We start from the raw sequence: 13964 nt of genomic DNA, 5'->3' as shown, positions 1-13964 counted from the left end.
TCGTGCAGAGCTTTTATTTTTGTACCGGCGGCGGCGCTGTAAATGTAAATATCGGGAATTGTGGGGAGGGGGGGACCCCAAAACCCCCCCCACCCACTCCCGGGGGGGTCCGGGGGTGAACCCCCCCTTTGTCACCCCCTTTGTCACCCCCTTCTCCCAGCGGCTCCAATAAAGAGGAGAAGGGACTGAGCCCAGAGGGGTTTCGGGGGTCTTGTTTTTTTGGGGGGGGTCCTGGGAGGTTTTTTTGGGGGGATCTTGGGGGTTATTTGGGGGGTCCTGGGGGGTTTTGGGGGATCCCGGGTGAGTTTTGAGGGTCCCGGGGAGGGGTCTCGGGGGGATTTAGTGGTCGGGGGGGGTCAGGGGTCTCCCCACCCCGGGGGGGTCTCGGCCGCCATGACCGGAAACGACTCCAGGCCGGACGGACCGGGGGGAACCACGGCGGGGGCGGAACGGCCGCGGTGGGAACGCGGGGCCGGGGGGGGCGGGAGCGGCACGGACCGGGCGGAACCACTGCGGGCGGGGGGGGGGGGGGGGGGGGGGGGCGGAGGGAGGGAGATTCCACGTCTACGGTGAGCGGGGGGCGGGGCCGGCGGTCCCGGGACGGTCCCGGGGGTCCCCGGGGCGGGGCGAGACCGGGAGGGCGGGCTCGGTAGCGGAGGGACCCCGGACGGTACCGGGGGGTCCCTGGGTGCCGGGTCTGGGGAGGTCCCCGGGGCGCGCCGGTACCGGTTCGGGGCCGGTCTCCGGTCCCTCACAACCCCGCGTGTCCCGTCCCGGCAGCGAGAGGCTGCGACATGGACGAGCCCCGGCCGCACGGTGAGTTCCGTGATACCCGCCCGTTCCAGCCCCGGTGCCGGTCTCTATCCCGGTGCCGGTGCCCGTCCCCTCCATGACCCCCCGGGCCCCCTCAGACTTGCAGGAGGCACCGGAGCCGCTGTCGGGAGCGTCCGTGACGGTGCCGGTGCCGGAGCCCCCCGAGGACGGGGACGATGCCGACACGGCCGAGGTGAGTCGGGGGTCCCGGTGTCCCGGGGGGCTCCGGGAGGAGCCCGGTGTGACCCCGGCCCGGTGTGACCCCCGTGCAGCTCCTGCCGGGGCAGCGGCAGCCGCGGGGCTTTTGGACCTTCGAGTATTACCAGACGTTTTTTGACGTGGACACGCGGCAGGTACGGAACCGGCCCCGGCCCCGGGAGCGGCCCCGGCCCCGGGAGCGGCCCCGGCTGAGCCCCGCCCGTGTCCCCGCAGGTGCTGGAGCGCATCAAGGCCTCGGTGCTGCCGGTACCGGGCAAGAACTTTGTGCGCCACCGGCTGCGCAACAACCCCGACCTGTACGGTGAGGGACGGGCGGCGCCGCCCGGGACCGGCACCGGCACCGGGGCCGTTTCCCCTCGCATCTCGCTCCCGGTCCCGTCCCGGTCCTCTCCCCGGTTTTATCCCCACTGCTCTCCCGGTTCCACCCCCGGTCCCGCCCCGGTTCCGTCCCCGGTCCCGTCCCGGTCCCAGCCCGGTCCGGCCCGTTCCAGGCCCGTTCTGGATCTGCACCACGCTCGCCCTGGCCCTGGCTGTCAGCGGGGACCTTTCCCAGCTCGGGGCTGCCCGGGGGAACCCCGAGCACCGGTACCGGCCGCGCTTCCACCACGGTGAGGGGAGGGAACGGAACGGGGCCGGGAGCGGGGAACGGGACCGGGATCAGGGAACGGAACTGGGATTAGGGAATGGGACCGGGACCGGGGATCGGTACTGGGGAATGGATCCTTTGGGGGGTGCTCGGGGGGGACCCGGGGGTGTCCAGGAGATATCTTGGGGGTGTTTGGGGGATCTCGGTGGTGTTTGGAGGTTCCCTGGGGTGCTCAGGGGATATTTTGGGGGGTCCCTGGGGTATTTAGGGGTTCCTCGAGAAGCCTGAGGGGTTCCCCTGGTTATTTTGGGGAGGATTTAGGGTGACTCTGCCCCCCCCAACCCAGAATTGGGGTCCATCTCCCACCCCCAGCCCCATTCCCGGGGCTCAGGGCAGAGCCCGGGGACCCCCGGGACCCCCCCAAACCTGTCCCGCGCCCCGCAGTGCCCGTGGCCGTGACGCTGGTGTTCAGCTACGCGGGGCTGGTGCCGCTGGGGCTCTGGGGGGGTCTGCGCTGGGCCCGGGGGGGCTCGGGGGGCTCCTTCAGCCTCCTGCAGACCCTCAGCGCCTACGGATACTCCCTGGCCACCCTCGTGCCCGCAGCCGTGAGTGGGGGGCCTGGAGACTGGGGAGGGGGGGGCTCAGATTTGGGGAGGGGTCTCTTTTTGGGGTGTTCGGGAGGGTCCTCGAGGGGAATTTGGGGGGGTCCCTGGGGTGCTGGAGTGTTTGGGGGGGGTCTTGAGGTGTTTTTGGCAGACCCTGGGGTGTCGGGGGGGTCCTGGAGGTATCTGTGGGGTCCCCAGAGCGTTTGCAGTTTCGGGAGGGTCCCGGGGTGTTTGTGGGTCCCTGGGTGATTTCCGGGGTCCCCGAGTTATTTCTGGGGCTCCTCTGTGTGATTTTTACGGCCTTGGGTTGGATTTTTTTGGGTTCCCCAGGTGGTGTCTGGGCTCTCCCCAGGTGATTTCCGGGGTTCCCCGGGTTATTTCCGGGGTTCCCCGGGTGATTCTCGGGGTCCCGCAGGTGCTGTGGGCGCTGCCGGTGCCGTGGCTGCGCTGGGCCGTGCTGGCCGTGCTGGCCGTGCCCCCCGCCCTGGCCTTGGCCGTCACCTTCTGGCCCCCCCTGAGGGCCGGGGGCGCCGCGCTGGGGCTGCTGCACGCGCTGCTGGCGCTGGGCTGCCAGGTACCCCCAAAATGTACCCCAAATGTACCCCAAAATGTACCCAAAATGTCCCCGGGGGGCAGGAAATGGATCCCAAAATGTACCTGGGGAAAGGAACTGAACCCCAAATGTACCCGGGGAAGGGTCTGAGAGCCCCGAGTGTGCAGCTGGGGGTGGGAAATGAACCCCAAAATGCACCTGGGGGTGGGAATTAAACCTAAAACGCCCCTGAAGGGGTCCTGGGGGGCTTTGGGGACCCCCTCCCTCCCTCCCTCCCCATCGCTCTGACTCCTTCCTCTCTTTCCCAGCTCTATTTCTTCGAGCCCCTCTCCTCGCCGGGAGCTGGGGGGGTCCCCTCGGGGATCCCCCCCTCCAACGCCTCCCACCCCTCACACTGAGGGGGGGCCGGGCCTGGGGGACCCCCCCTCAAACCTCGCCGGGCTCCGCGGCCCCCAATAAAATCAGGGAGAATCTCTTTGTGCCCCGGTGGTTTTGGGGAGCCCCAAACCCCCCCCTCCCCGGGGAAGCCCCCAGACCCCAGAGGTTGGAAACCCTCCCGTTTATTCAGACTACAGCCGGAAATCTTCCGCAGCTCCGCTATTCCTACAGCCAGGGCAGCCCCCAGCCCGGCCCCGCGCCCCCGGGGGGAAATCAGGGGAGGGGGCTCCGGGCCCGAGCCCCCCGGAACGGGGCCAAACCCGCAGCTTTTGGTTCATTGGCGCCCGTTCCCGGCGGGATTCCCATCCCGGGGGGGGTGGGATTCACAGCCTGCCCCCCCCTCCTCCCCGCCCCAATCCCACCAGGGATCATCTGGGAATCGTTACAAAAACCACGAACCTTCCAACCTTCCCCCCCCGCCCCGCCCTTCTCCCCACAAAAAACCCACGGAACTAAAACAAAACAAAACAAAACAAATCCCAAAAAAATCCCAAAAAATCCCCTCCGGGTCCGGCACGGAGCGAGGGGGGAGGGAAAGGCCCGCGCCCCCCCGGGGCTGGGGAGGGGGCTGCCCCCGGTTTTGGTTCTTCCTCCTGGGTTTCTGGGGCCCTTTAGCTGCCGTAGTGCATGGTGTTGGTGGTGATGGACATGGGGGAGGCCATGGAGATGGGGGGGCCGCCCATGGTGAACTGGCTGTTCAGGGGGTAGTGGGTGCTGGAGCCGGCGCCGCTCTGACCGCTGGACGAGCCTGGGGGGCACAGGGGGGGTCACGGGGGCGTCGGGGGGGGTTTGGGGTGGTTTGTTTTGGGGAGGGGGCGTGGGGTACCTTGCACGATGCCCGTGCTCATGATGGAGCCCATCCTGGAGTGGGTGTGGTTGACGATGCCGGTGTTGGCTGCGAGGGGTGGGGGGCACGGTGAGGCTGGGGGGGGGGTGTGAGACCCCCCCCCCCCAAAATCTCGTTAGAGACCCCCCCCCGGGGCGTCCTGAGCCCCCCCAGAGCTCACCTAACGGGATCAGGTTGTTGTGGCCCACGTTGGAGCCGCCGGCGATGACGCTGCTCAGGTCGTACGCCGCCGGCATCCCTGCGTGGGGAGGGGGTCAGAACCCCCCAAAAGCGCGGGGTGACCCCCCCAGAGCCCCCCCAGAGCCCCCCCAGAGCCCCCAGACCCACCGGCCACGGCCATGCCCGTGCTCATGTTGTAGCTGCTGCCCGTGTTCCACATGTTCTCCGACGGCGACGTGTAGTGGGAGCCGGGGGGGGGCGAGGGGGTCGTGCCCGTGTACCTGGGGGAGGCGGGGGGGCGTTGTCAGGGTTTGGGGGGGTCCCGGGGGTCCCCCCGGCCCCGCAGCCCCCCCTGGCCCTACCTGAAGAAGGGGTTTTTTCAGGTCCAGGAGGTTGGAGGACTTGGAGCCCGTCTGGTCCACCTGGGCCACGATGCTGATGTCGTAGCTCTGTCTGGGGAGGGGGGACAGCCCGTGAGACCCCCCCCAGAAAAACACCCGGGGAGGGGCCGGGGGGCAGCGAGACCCCCCCCAAAGCGAAGGCGAGGGGGCTCTGAGAGCCCAAAGTGCCCCTGGGGGCGGCCAGAGCCCCCCAGGCCCAGCGGCAGCATCTGGGTCATGGTGCCCCCCCCAGCTATAAATACACCCCGAAACTGGGCCAGGGCCCCCCCGGCCCAAACTGGGGCAGGAGCCCCCCCTGCAGCTCCCAGACCAATTCCAGAGGGGCCGAGGGAGCGGCGGAGCCGAACCGGGACACGGCTGGGGGGGGCTTGGGGACCCCCGTGTGCCCCCCAAAACCTGCCCCAAACCCCCACTGTGCCCCCCAAAACCTGCCCCAAACCCCCAATGAGCCCCACAAAAACCTGTCCCAAACCCACCCAGTGCCCCCCAAAACCTGCCCCAAACCCACCCTGTGCCCCCCAAACCAACCTGTGCCCCCCAAAACCTGCCCCAAACCCACCCTGTGCCCCCCAAACCTGCCCTAAACCCACCCTGTGCCCCCCAAACCAACCTGTGCCCCCCAAAACCTGCCCCAAACCCACCCTGTGCTCCCCAAACCAACCTGTGCCCCCCAAAACCTGCCCCAAACCCCCGCTGTGCCCCCCAAACCTGCCCTAATGCCCCCAAACCCCCCAAGTCCCACTCAGTGCCCCCCAAACCCCCCTAAATCCCCTCAAACCTGTCCTGATTCGCCCCTGTGCCCCCTCATCCCCCCCAGATCGCCCCCTGCATCACTCCAGCTCCTCCCTGTGCCCCCCCAGTGCCCCCCAGACCCCGCACCTCTTGTTGGCGATGAGCAGGCAGGTCCCTGAGAGCGTGTCGCCGGCCTTGGCGAAGAGCGGCGACTGGAACAGGCAGCGCACCTGGTACCAGTGCGTCAGCGGCTCCGTGGGGGCCGTCGAGAGCCACACCGTCATTCTGGGGGGGCGAGGGAGGCCGGGGGGGCTCAGACACGGCCCCGCCCCGCCCCGGGGACCCCCCCGCCCCGGCCCGGGGACCCCCCCAGCACCTACATGGAGCCGATGAAGGCCACGTCGAACCAGAAGGCCAGGCCGTGCACCAGCCCCGAGTGCAGCATGTGGAATTTGAAGGGGATTTCTATCCTGCAGGACAAGGGGGGGGTGAGCGGGGGGGGACCCCCTCAAAGCCCCCCCGAGCCCCCCCCAGGCGCCCCTCACCTGTGCAAGTCGCCCTCCTTGGCTTCCAAGAAGTTGACGGTGTATTTGACGGATTTGGCCATTAAAATCCGGATGTCGAAGGTGTCCTGGGGGAAAGGGGCAGGATTGGGACGCTCCCAAAGCTCCCCCAAAACCCTGGTTCGCCCGAAGACCCCCCCAAAACCGGCCCCTGGAGCCCCCAGGGGTCACTCACCACCACGGGCTGCCTGAAGTACTCGTCCACGGCGGCGCCGCGCAGCGCCGAGAGGTCGACGCCGTGGAAGGAGGGCTGGTACCTGCGGGAAAACCCCGAAATTGGCGTGGGGCACAGGGCCAGGGGCGTGGGGCTCCCCCAGGGATGGGGCTGGGGGCCAGGGGTGAGGGCCCGGGGTTGTCCCACCCCCCGCCAGGTGAGTTCCAGCCCAGGTGTGGCTCTGGGATGGAGCCGTGCTGGGGAGCGGAGACAGACCCCAAAACCAGGCAGGTTTGTCCCCAAAGTGTGGCAGATCCCCAAAAACCCGAGCTGGATCCCACCCAAACCCCAGCCGGATCCCCCCAGGATTCCCTCAAACCCCGCTCAGATCCCTGATCCTGACCAGAGCCATTCCCTTCATGGTGGGGACTGGGAATGGGAACGGGGAACGGGAACTGGGAATTGGGGACTGGGAATTGGAGACTGGGAATTGGGAACAGGGACTGGGAATGGAAACAGGGACTGGGAACGGGGACTGGGAATTGGGAACGGGGACTGGGAATTGGGAACGGGGACTGGGAATGGAAACAAGGACTGGGAACGGGGACTGGGAATTGGGAACAGGGACTGGGAATGGAAACAAGGACTGGGAACGGGGACTGGGAATTGGGAACGGGGACTGGGAATTGGGAACGGGAACTGGGAATTGGGAACTGGGGACGGGGACTGGGAATTGGGAACAGGGACTGGGAATGGAAACAACGACTGGGAATGGAAACAGGGACTGGGAACGGGGACTGGGAAAGAGGAAAGGGAACTGGGGACGGGGAGCCCTCACCAGAAGTTGGCCTTGGTGAACTGCTCCATGTAGAGCTGCTCGTCCGTGAAGGGCGCCAGGTGCACGTCCCCGATCGTGGGGAACATGTTCCCTGTGGGGGGAAAAGGGGGCGAGCGTGGGGCCGGGGGGGTTCCTGCGGCTCCGGGGACCCCCGGGGCCCCCCCTGCGCTCACCACTGGGCTTCAGGTACTTCTTGGCGTGCAGGTAACTCTCGAGCATGCGCTCGTTGAAGAGCATGTAGCCCATGGGCTCGGAGATGATGATGTCCACCTGCTCGGGCAGCGACACCTCCTCCACCTTGCCCGGGATCACCACGATCCGCTCCGTCAGGTTGTTGCTCTTCACCAGCACCTGCGGGAAGGGGGACGGGGGTCAGGCTGTGGGGCGGCTCCCCCTGGGTCCCGGGGATCCCCCCCCGGCTCACCTCGGCGTGCTGGGCCATGGTGCTGGCTTCCACCGCGTAGATTTTCCGCGCCCCGGCCTGCGCCGCGAAGAAGGAGAGGATTCCCGAGCCGCAGCCCACGTCCAGGACGATCTGGGGAAGGGGCGTGAGGGGGATGTGGGATCCTCCTGGAACCCCGAGGGGCCCGGGAATTAGGGCGCCCAAAGCTGCTCTGATCCCGTGATGATCCCATGTTTGATCCATTATCTGATCTGTGTTTGATCCTGTGTTTGATCCCACGTTTGATCTGGGTCTGATCCCATGTTTGATCCATTATCTGATCTGTGTTTGATCCCACATTTGATCTGGGTCTGATCCCATGTTTGATCCATTATCTGATCTGTGTTTGATCCTGTGTTTGATCCCGTGTTCGATCCGGGTCTGATCCCATGTTTGATCCATTATCTGATCTGTGTTTGATCCGGGTCTGATCCCATGTCTGATCTGTGTTTGACCCCACATTTGATCCCATGTTTAACACAGGAGCGGGGCTATCCCAGCCCTCACCAGATGCGTTCCCCAAGGATGGGAAAAACAACCCGAACTGGGGCTCTGGGATGAAGCTGTGCTGCTGGAGCTGCAGCCAGACCCCCAAATGAGGCTGGTTTGTCCCCAAATGCAGCAGGTTTGTCCCAAAAGTCAGCCAGGCTTCCCAAAAAATTCTCAAAAGAGGTGAGCCAGGATTCCCACCTGAATCCAGGCTGCACCTTGCCCAAAACCCAGAAAAAATCCCCCCAAAACCCAGCCAGATCTCCCCAAAAACACACCCAGACGCCCCCAAACCTCAACCAGACCCCCCCCAAAACCCAAGCCAGGCCTCCCCCCTCCAAACCAAACCAATCCTGACCAAACCCGGGTCAGATCTCCCCGAAAGCAGCCGGGCCCCCGCAGACCTTGTCCTTGAAGTCGCTGTGGTTCTGCAGGATGGCGCGCTGGTACGTCCCCGTGCGCACGTAATCCTGCATCATGTTCTGCTGCTGCGACAGGTACCCGTAGAACTGCCGGACACACGGACACGGGACGCACGGACACGGGAACACACGGACACGGGACGCACGGACACGGGACGCACGGACACGGGGACACACGGACACATCGTCAGTCCAGGAACCCCCACTGCACCGGGAATCGCGCCCCAGCACCAGGAATCCCGCCCCAAACACCGGGAATTCCATCCCAGCACCGGGAATCTCGCCCCAAACCCCGCAATTCCCACCTGGAAGTACTGCACTGCCGAGGACTCCTCCGTGCGCTCGCTGAACACCGAGCGCTCCGTGTTGTGGCCCCGGCAGTTCTTCAGGATGTTGTAAAAGGAGCAGAAATCTGCGAGGGGGGGGAGGAGAAAAGGGGGATTACCGGGGGATCCCAGGGGAATCCGGGGGAATCCCGGGGCGGTCCGGGGGGGCTCCCACCGTTGGGGGTCCCGAATTGCAGCAGGACGCTGTTGCAGCCCAGGGTGATGATGAAGGATTGCTTCCCCACCCGGCTGCACTCGGTCTCGCGGGACACGGAGCACTTGAACACGCAGACATCCTCCTCTGGGGTGAGGGGAAAAACCGGGAAGGGAGGGGAAAAACCGGGAACGGGGAGGGGAAAACGGGAGGGGAGGGTGCGGAGAGGGAAAACGGGGCGGGAAAATGGGGTGGAATGAAAGGAAAAAGGGAGGGGACGGAGAGAAAAGTGAGGTGAGCACGAGGCCGAGCCCCGGTCCCGGTGCTGAACCCTCCCAACAGAGCGGGATGAAGCACAATTAACCTAATTAACCTCTAATTACGGCGGAGGAGGGCTCCTAAAGCACGGCCCGGAGGGGAGGAGGGAGGGGGAGCAGCCGGAATTCCAACCAGAAATGGGGATTTGGGGTCCGTGGCTACCCGGGAAAAGGAGGGAGGGTCTGGGGCTGAGCTGGGATCGTCCCGGGAGGCAGAAACTGCCCCGGGAACCGGGAACGGCCCCGGGAACCGGGAAGGGCCCCGCGGTGCCCCCGGGCCGCCAGCGGCGGATCCGCCGGAAAACCCGAGGCAGCCGATTCCCAAAAAAATCCCGTTTTTGCCCCGGGATCCGGCGGCTGCCGGAGCCTCCTCCGCTGCCGGCGGAGCGGCCACGCGGCTCGGGAAGTTGCGGGAGGCAGCGGGAGCGGCGGGGAGCCGGGGAACACCTGCACCGAGCGCCGGCGGCCGCGGCTCTTTGTGACCGATGAAAGGACGGGCAGATGTTCCGGCAGAGCCCCCCGGAGCCCCCCGCCGCACAAAGGCGGCTCCGGAGCAGCTTCCGGAGGCTCCGCGGGGAAGCTCCGGTCCTGCCGCCGACAGAGAACGGGCCGGCACCGGGAGCGGCTCGGGGATGGAGCGGCCGCCGTGCCTCAGTTTCCCCGCCTCAACGTCGGCGTCAAAGCCGCCGCCGCGCGTTAATTTCTCCCGGAGATTAATTAACGGAGGGGAAGGGGTCGGGGGTTGCCCCCCACCACGGAAAACCCGCGGGGATCCCGCGGAGGAGCCCGAGCACAAAGCGCAGGAGACGCCGGGTTTGGGGGGAAAGAGAAGGGAAATTAAAAAAAAAAAATTAAAATGTAAAAAAAAAAAAAAAGCCCCAAATGCCGGGAAAAAGCCGGAATCTTGCGCGGAGACAAAGAGAACTCGGCGGCGCCGCCGCCCCCCGAGCCCCGGGAATTCGGGGGCGCCACCGGGACCCCCGCACGGCCCCGGGGCGGCCACGGAATTGGGGCCGCTTCGGGCCAAAGTGGAAAGGAACCGGGAGGGGATGGGAACGAACTTTCCGCATCCTCCGGAAAACGCCGCGGCACGGGGAGACCCCGGAGACCCTCGAGGCCGGCGGATCCCCCAAAGGGACGGGACACTGAACCCCCCCCACCCCGAACCCCTCCCGGGACCCCCCCAGCCCAGCCCCGCGCCCCCAAACCCCGCAGATCGCCCCTGCAGGCCCGGCCCCCCCCCCCGGCCCTGCACCCCCGGCGCCCCCCGAGCCCCACAGTGCCCTCAGGGCCCCCGCAGCTCCTCCGGGACCCCCGCAGCCCCCCCGGCCCCGCCGCCCCCTCAGGGTCTCCCCCGCGCCCCTCAGGGCCCCTCCCCCATCCCCACAGACCCCTCGCCCCTCTCCGCCCTCCCCCGCCCCGCCCGCGCCCCCCGGCGCACTCACGGCCGTAGAGGGCGATGGCGGCGCTGTCGGGGCCGGTGCGGACCTCGAGGCGGAGCGGCTGCTGCTCCTGGTGCCGCTGGATCTCCCCGTTCGCGTCCCCGACCGTGAGGAGCCGCACGCCGGGGAACACCGACACCGCGGCCATCTTGGACCGCGCCGCGCCCCGCCCACCCGGGGCCACGCCCCCCCCGACCCGGGACACGCCCCCCGACCCCGGGACACGCCCCGGTAGGAGACACGCCCACCCCTGGGGACACGCCCCCGAGCGGCCGCGGCCGGGGCAGGTGCGCCCCCTGGCGGGCGCGAGGGCAATGGGACACCGGGAATGGGAACGGGAATGGGAACGGGACACCGGGAATGGGAACGGGACACCGGGAATGGGAACGGGAATGCGAATGGGACACCGAGAATGGAACACCGGGAATGGGAACGGGAATGGGAACGGGACACCGGGAATGGAACACCGGGAATGGGACACCGGGAATGGGACACGGGGAATGGAACACCGGGACACTGGGAATGGGAATGGGACACCGGGAATGGGACACCGGGAATGGGAACGGGACACCAGGAATGGGCACCGGGAATGGGACACCGGGAATGGGCACCGGGACGCTGGGAATGGGAATGGGACACCGGGAATGGGACACCGGGAATGGGAACGGGACACCAGGAATGGGCACCGGGAATGGGACACCGGGAATGGGCACCGGGACGCTGGGAATGGGAATGGGACACCGGGAATGGGCACCGGGAATGGGACACAGCACTTGGAACTGCCACCGACACTGGGATTGGCACGGGCCCCAGATCCCGGGAATGTGGCGGCGCTGGAGACAAACACCTTTATTGGCACCGGAGAGTTCAGCGGGGAGCTTGCAGCACCGGAGGGAGGGTGGGGTCCCCCGGGAGGGTTCCCGGTAACCGGAGCCAGCCTCGATCCGCGGGGACACCGGGACGCGCTCCCGGCTCCCCGGGTAGGAGCGGGGGGACAACCGGGACCGCCGGGGCCCCTCACTGGGACGGCGCCGCCGGTGCGGGGGCCATGGGGAAGCTCTGCCGAGACAGGGGAGACACCGGTGTGGGTTTTGGGGGGTCTGGGGTTGGGTTTGGGGGTCACGGGGTCACGGTGGGTTCGGCTTTACCGGGGCCGGAGCCGTGGGGCTCTGTGCACGCTGCCGCCGGAGGCCTGTGGGGAACAGAACCGGTGGCACCGGGGGCCGGGACGCCCCAGCAGGGCGGGGTGGGGGTCCCTGGGCACGGAACCCCCCGGAATTCCCGGTTCCGAGCCCCCTCCCACCTCGCCAGGCCACGGCCGCAGCCGCCAGCAGCAGCAGCAGCCCCGGGACGGCGACACCAAGCGAGACCGGGAGGAGCCAGGAGCGACCTGGAAGGGAGAGAGGGTGGGGATCCCCGGGATCCGGCACCGGGATCGGGCACCGGGACCGGTGACAGGGACAGCCCCGGGCCGGTGCCGGTACCGGTACCTTTCCGCAGGGTCCCGGCAGTGGGCGGGGGTCCTGTGGCACCGGAGTGACACTCGGCATCGCCCAAATCTGGGGAGAAAAGCAGCGGATTTGGCTCCGGGGCAGCCCAGGATGCGGGAAGGGGATTCCCGCCGGGATGAGCCCCCCCAAACCCACCGGAGCTCCCGATGCCGGCGCTCGGCTCCGACTCCAGCCAGGCGCTGCCGTTGTGGCTCCGGTACCGGCACCGCAAGCACCGGGCGGCTCCGGGCAGGGAGAAGTCGGCCCAGTGCTGGTCGGGGGCGGCCGGGACGCTGCGCACCGCGACCCCCGGGATTCCCTGGAAAAGCTCGAAGGTGCTGCCTGGGAAGCGCTGCGGGGCCAGGCAGCGGATCCGGGGGGGCCCCGGCTCCGGGGGGAGCCGCAGCACCAAGGGCGCCGGGAGGAGCCGCGGGGCGGCCGCGGAACGGCCCCGGGAACGGCCGGAACCCCGGGGGGAATCCCGGGGGGAATCCCGGGGGGGATCCTTGCCAGAATCACTCAAGCACGAGGGAAACGCCGCAGCCACGAGGAGCAGAAACTCCAACCTCATCCTCTTCCTCCTCTTCCTCGAGCTCCCCGGGAATGAGGGATTTGCTGGAATGTGCCGGAATGTGCCGGGAAGAGCCGGAGGGTGCCGGGCCGGAGATTCAGGGCGCAGGAAGGAAGCGGCTGCTCGGCCCCAGGAAACGGAGATTTGCGCAGAATTGCGCAAAAATGTGTCTTTGGTTGGTTGGGTTTTTTGTTTTTTGGGGTTTTTTGCACACGAAGCTCTGGGCTCAGGGTGGAAATGCGGCTCCTCCAGGTTGGGGACAGATTTCTGTGGCTGGCACCTGAAACCGTTTTGCTCTTCACGTGAAAGGGATGGAAGAAGGGATCCTGGAGGCCCAGGTCTGCTCCTGGACCCCAAAATCTATCCCAGACGCCCCAAATCTGAAATACCTCAAATCTGCCCTGAAATGCCTCAAATCTGCCCCGCAGCCCCAAACTTCCCCAGGTCTGCCCCCAGATCTCCAAAGCCGTCCCCATCTTCCCCGCTTGTCCCTGCAAATGTGCCTCAAAATCCTCCAGATCTGCCTCAAAATCCCCCAGATCTGCCCCAAAATCCCCCAAATTTGCCCCAAATTTGCCCCCGGGTCCCCCCGGGCCCCGCGCGGTGCATTCTGGGACTCCGGCTCCGCCAGGCGGCGCCCACCAGCCCCGGGGACTGTGGAGGGGGCGGGGCCAGGCCCACGCTGACCAATCAGAGCTCAGGATGGCGAGGATGGGGGGGCAGCCAATGAGCGCGGGGGGCTCGTGGTCGGGGTTGGGGGGGGGTTGGAGAGGACCCCGCGCCCCGGGGGTGCCCAGAGAGCGCCTGAGAAACTCCGGGACGGGCGGCGGGAACCCGAAACCGGGATCGGGAACGGGGATCCGCCACCGGGATCCGCCACCGGGATCCACCAGCGGCGGCCCTCAGCAGGATCACTGGCCGGGGTTCGCCGCCGGGATCCGCCAGCGGCGGCCCTCAGCAGGATCACCGGCTGGGATTCGCCGCCGGGATCTCCGAGCCGCGGGGTCCCCGGGTCAGCTCCCGCCTCAGGCGGTGCTGCGGGCAGCCCTGGGGGGCCTCCCTGAGGGGGTCGCGCGGCGGTGTCGGCTCCCCTGGGTCCCGCAGGGATTTTGATCCCGAAGTTTCCCGAATTCCCGGATTTTGCAGGCGGATCCCGGAGCGGGGTCGGGAGTGGGGGAAACGGGGCGTTGGGGTGAATCCCCCCGGATCCACACCCCGCTATTCCAGCTCTGCGGGATGAATCCCGCAGCTCCGCCTTCCCGGGCGGACCGATGCAAATAAATTAAACTTCGGGGTTTTTAAAACCATGATGGGAGCAGCGCAGCGATGGATCCCGGTGGGAGCGGGAGGAGCCGCGCTCGGAAGCCCCAAATCCCAAGTCCCCCATTCCCACCCCCCCAGAG

At 67.4% G+C, this 13964-nt stretch overlaps 2 protein-coding genes across 2 annotated transcripts; one reads left to right on the top strand and one right to left on the bottom strand.

Annotated features, from left to right (window-relative positions):
* Positions 1-603: 603 nt before the first annotated feature.
* On the top strand, positions 604-3251 carry YIPF2 (Yip1 domain family member 2). The gene is made up of 8 exons (XM_040088737.2): positions 604-816; positions 912-1006; positions 1086-1166; positions 1246-1333; positions 1524-1640; positions 2063-2223; positions 2639-2797; positions 3085-3251. Exons 1-8 carry the CDS (start codon positions 795-797, stop codon positions 3172-3174), a joined length of 813 nt encoding a protein of 270 aa, XP_039944671.1. The 5' UTR covers positions 604-794; the 3' UTR covers positions 3175-3251.
* Positions 3252-3682: 431 nt separating this feature from the next.
* CARM1 (coactivator associated arginine methyltransferase 1) lies at positions 3683-10656 on the bottom strand. Its single transcript, XM_040088761.2, is given in 17 exon segments — positions 3683-3962; positions 4041-4109; positions 4222-4299; positions 4389-4501; positions 4583-4599; positions 4601-4673; positions 5501-5638; positions 5734-5823; positions 5899-5984; positions 6092-6173; positions 6909-6999; positions 7082-7259; positions 7333-7443; positions 8244-8348; positions 8567-8673; positions 8763-8888; positions 10504-10656. Coding segments are annotated over 17 exon segments (1746 nt in total). The 5' UTR covers positions 10649-10656; the 3' UTR covers positions 3683-3825.
* Between the last annotated feature and the right edge of the window lie 3308 nt (positions 10657-13964).

Source organism: Hirundo rustica, chromosome 36 (genome assembly GCF_015227805.2).
Source record: "Hirundo rustica isolate bHirRus1 chromosome 36, bHirRus1.pri.v3, whole genome shotgun sequence".
Classification (NCBI taxonomy): domain Eukaryota; kingdom Metazoa; phylum Chordata; class Aves; order Passeriformes; family Hirundinidae; genus Hirundo; species Hirundo rustica.
The sequence above is the reverse complement of the archived record's forward strand: the minus strand, read 5'-3'. Positions and strand labels throughout refer to the sequence as shown.

Bases quoted from the DNA above. Each gene is read 5' to 3' on its own strand.
- YIPF2 (XM_040088737.2), top strand. From the start codon at position 795: ATGGACGAGCCCCGGCCGCACG. The intron at 2,224-2,638 runs GTGAGTGGGGGG...GGGGTCCCGCAG, and splicing joins CCACCCTCGTGCCCGCAGCC to GTGCTGTGGGCGCTGCCGGT. The intron at 2,798-3,084 runs GTACCCCCAAAA...TCTCTTTCCCAG, and splicing joins TGCTGGCGCTGGGCTGCCAG to CTCTATTTCTTCGAGCCCCT.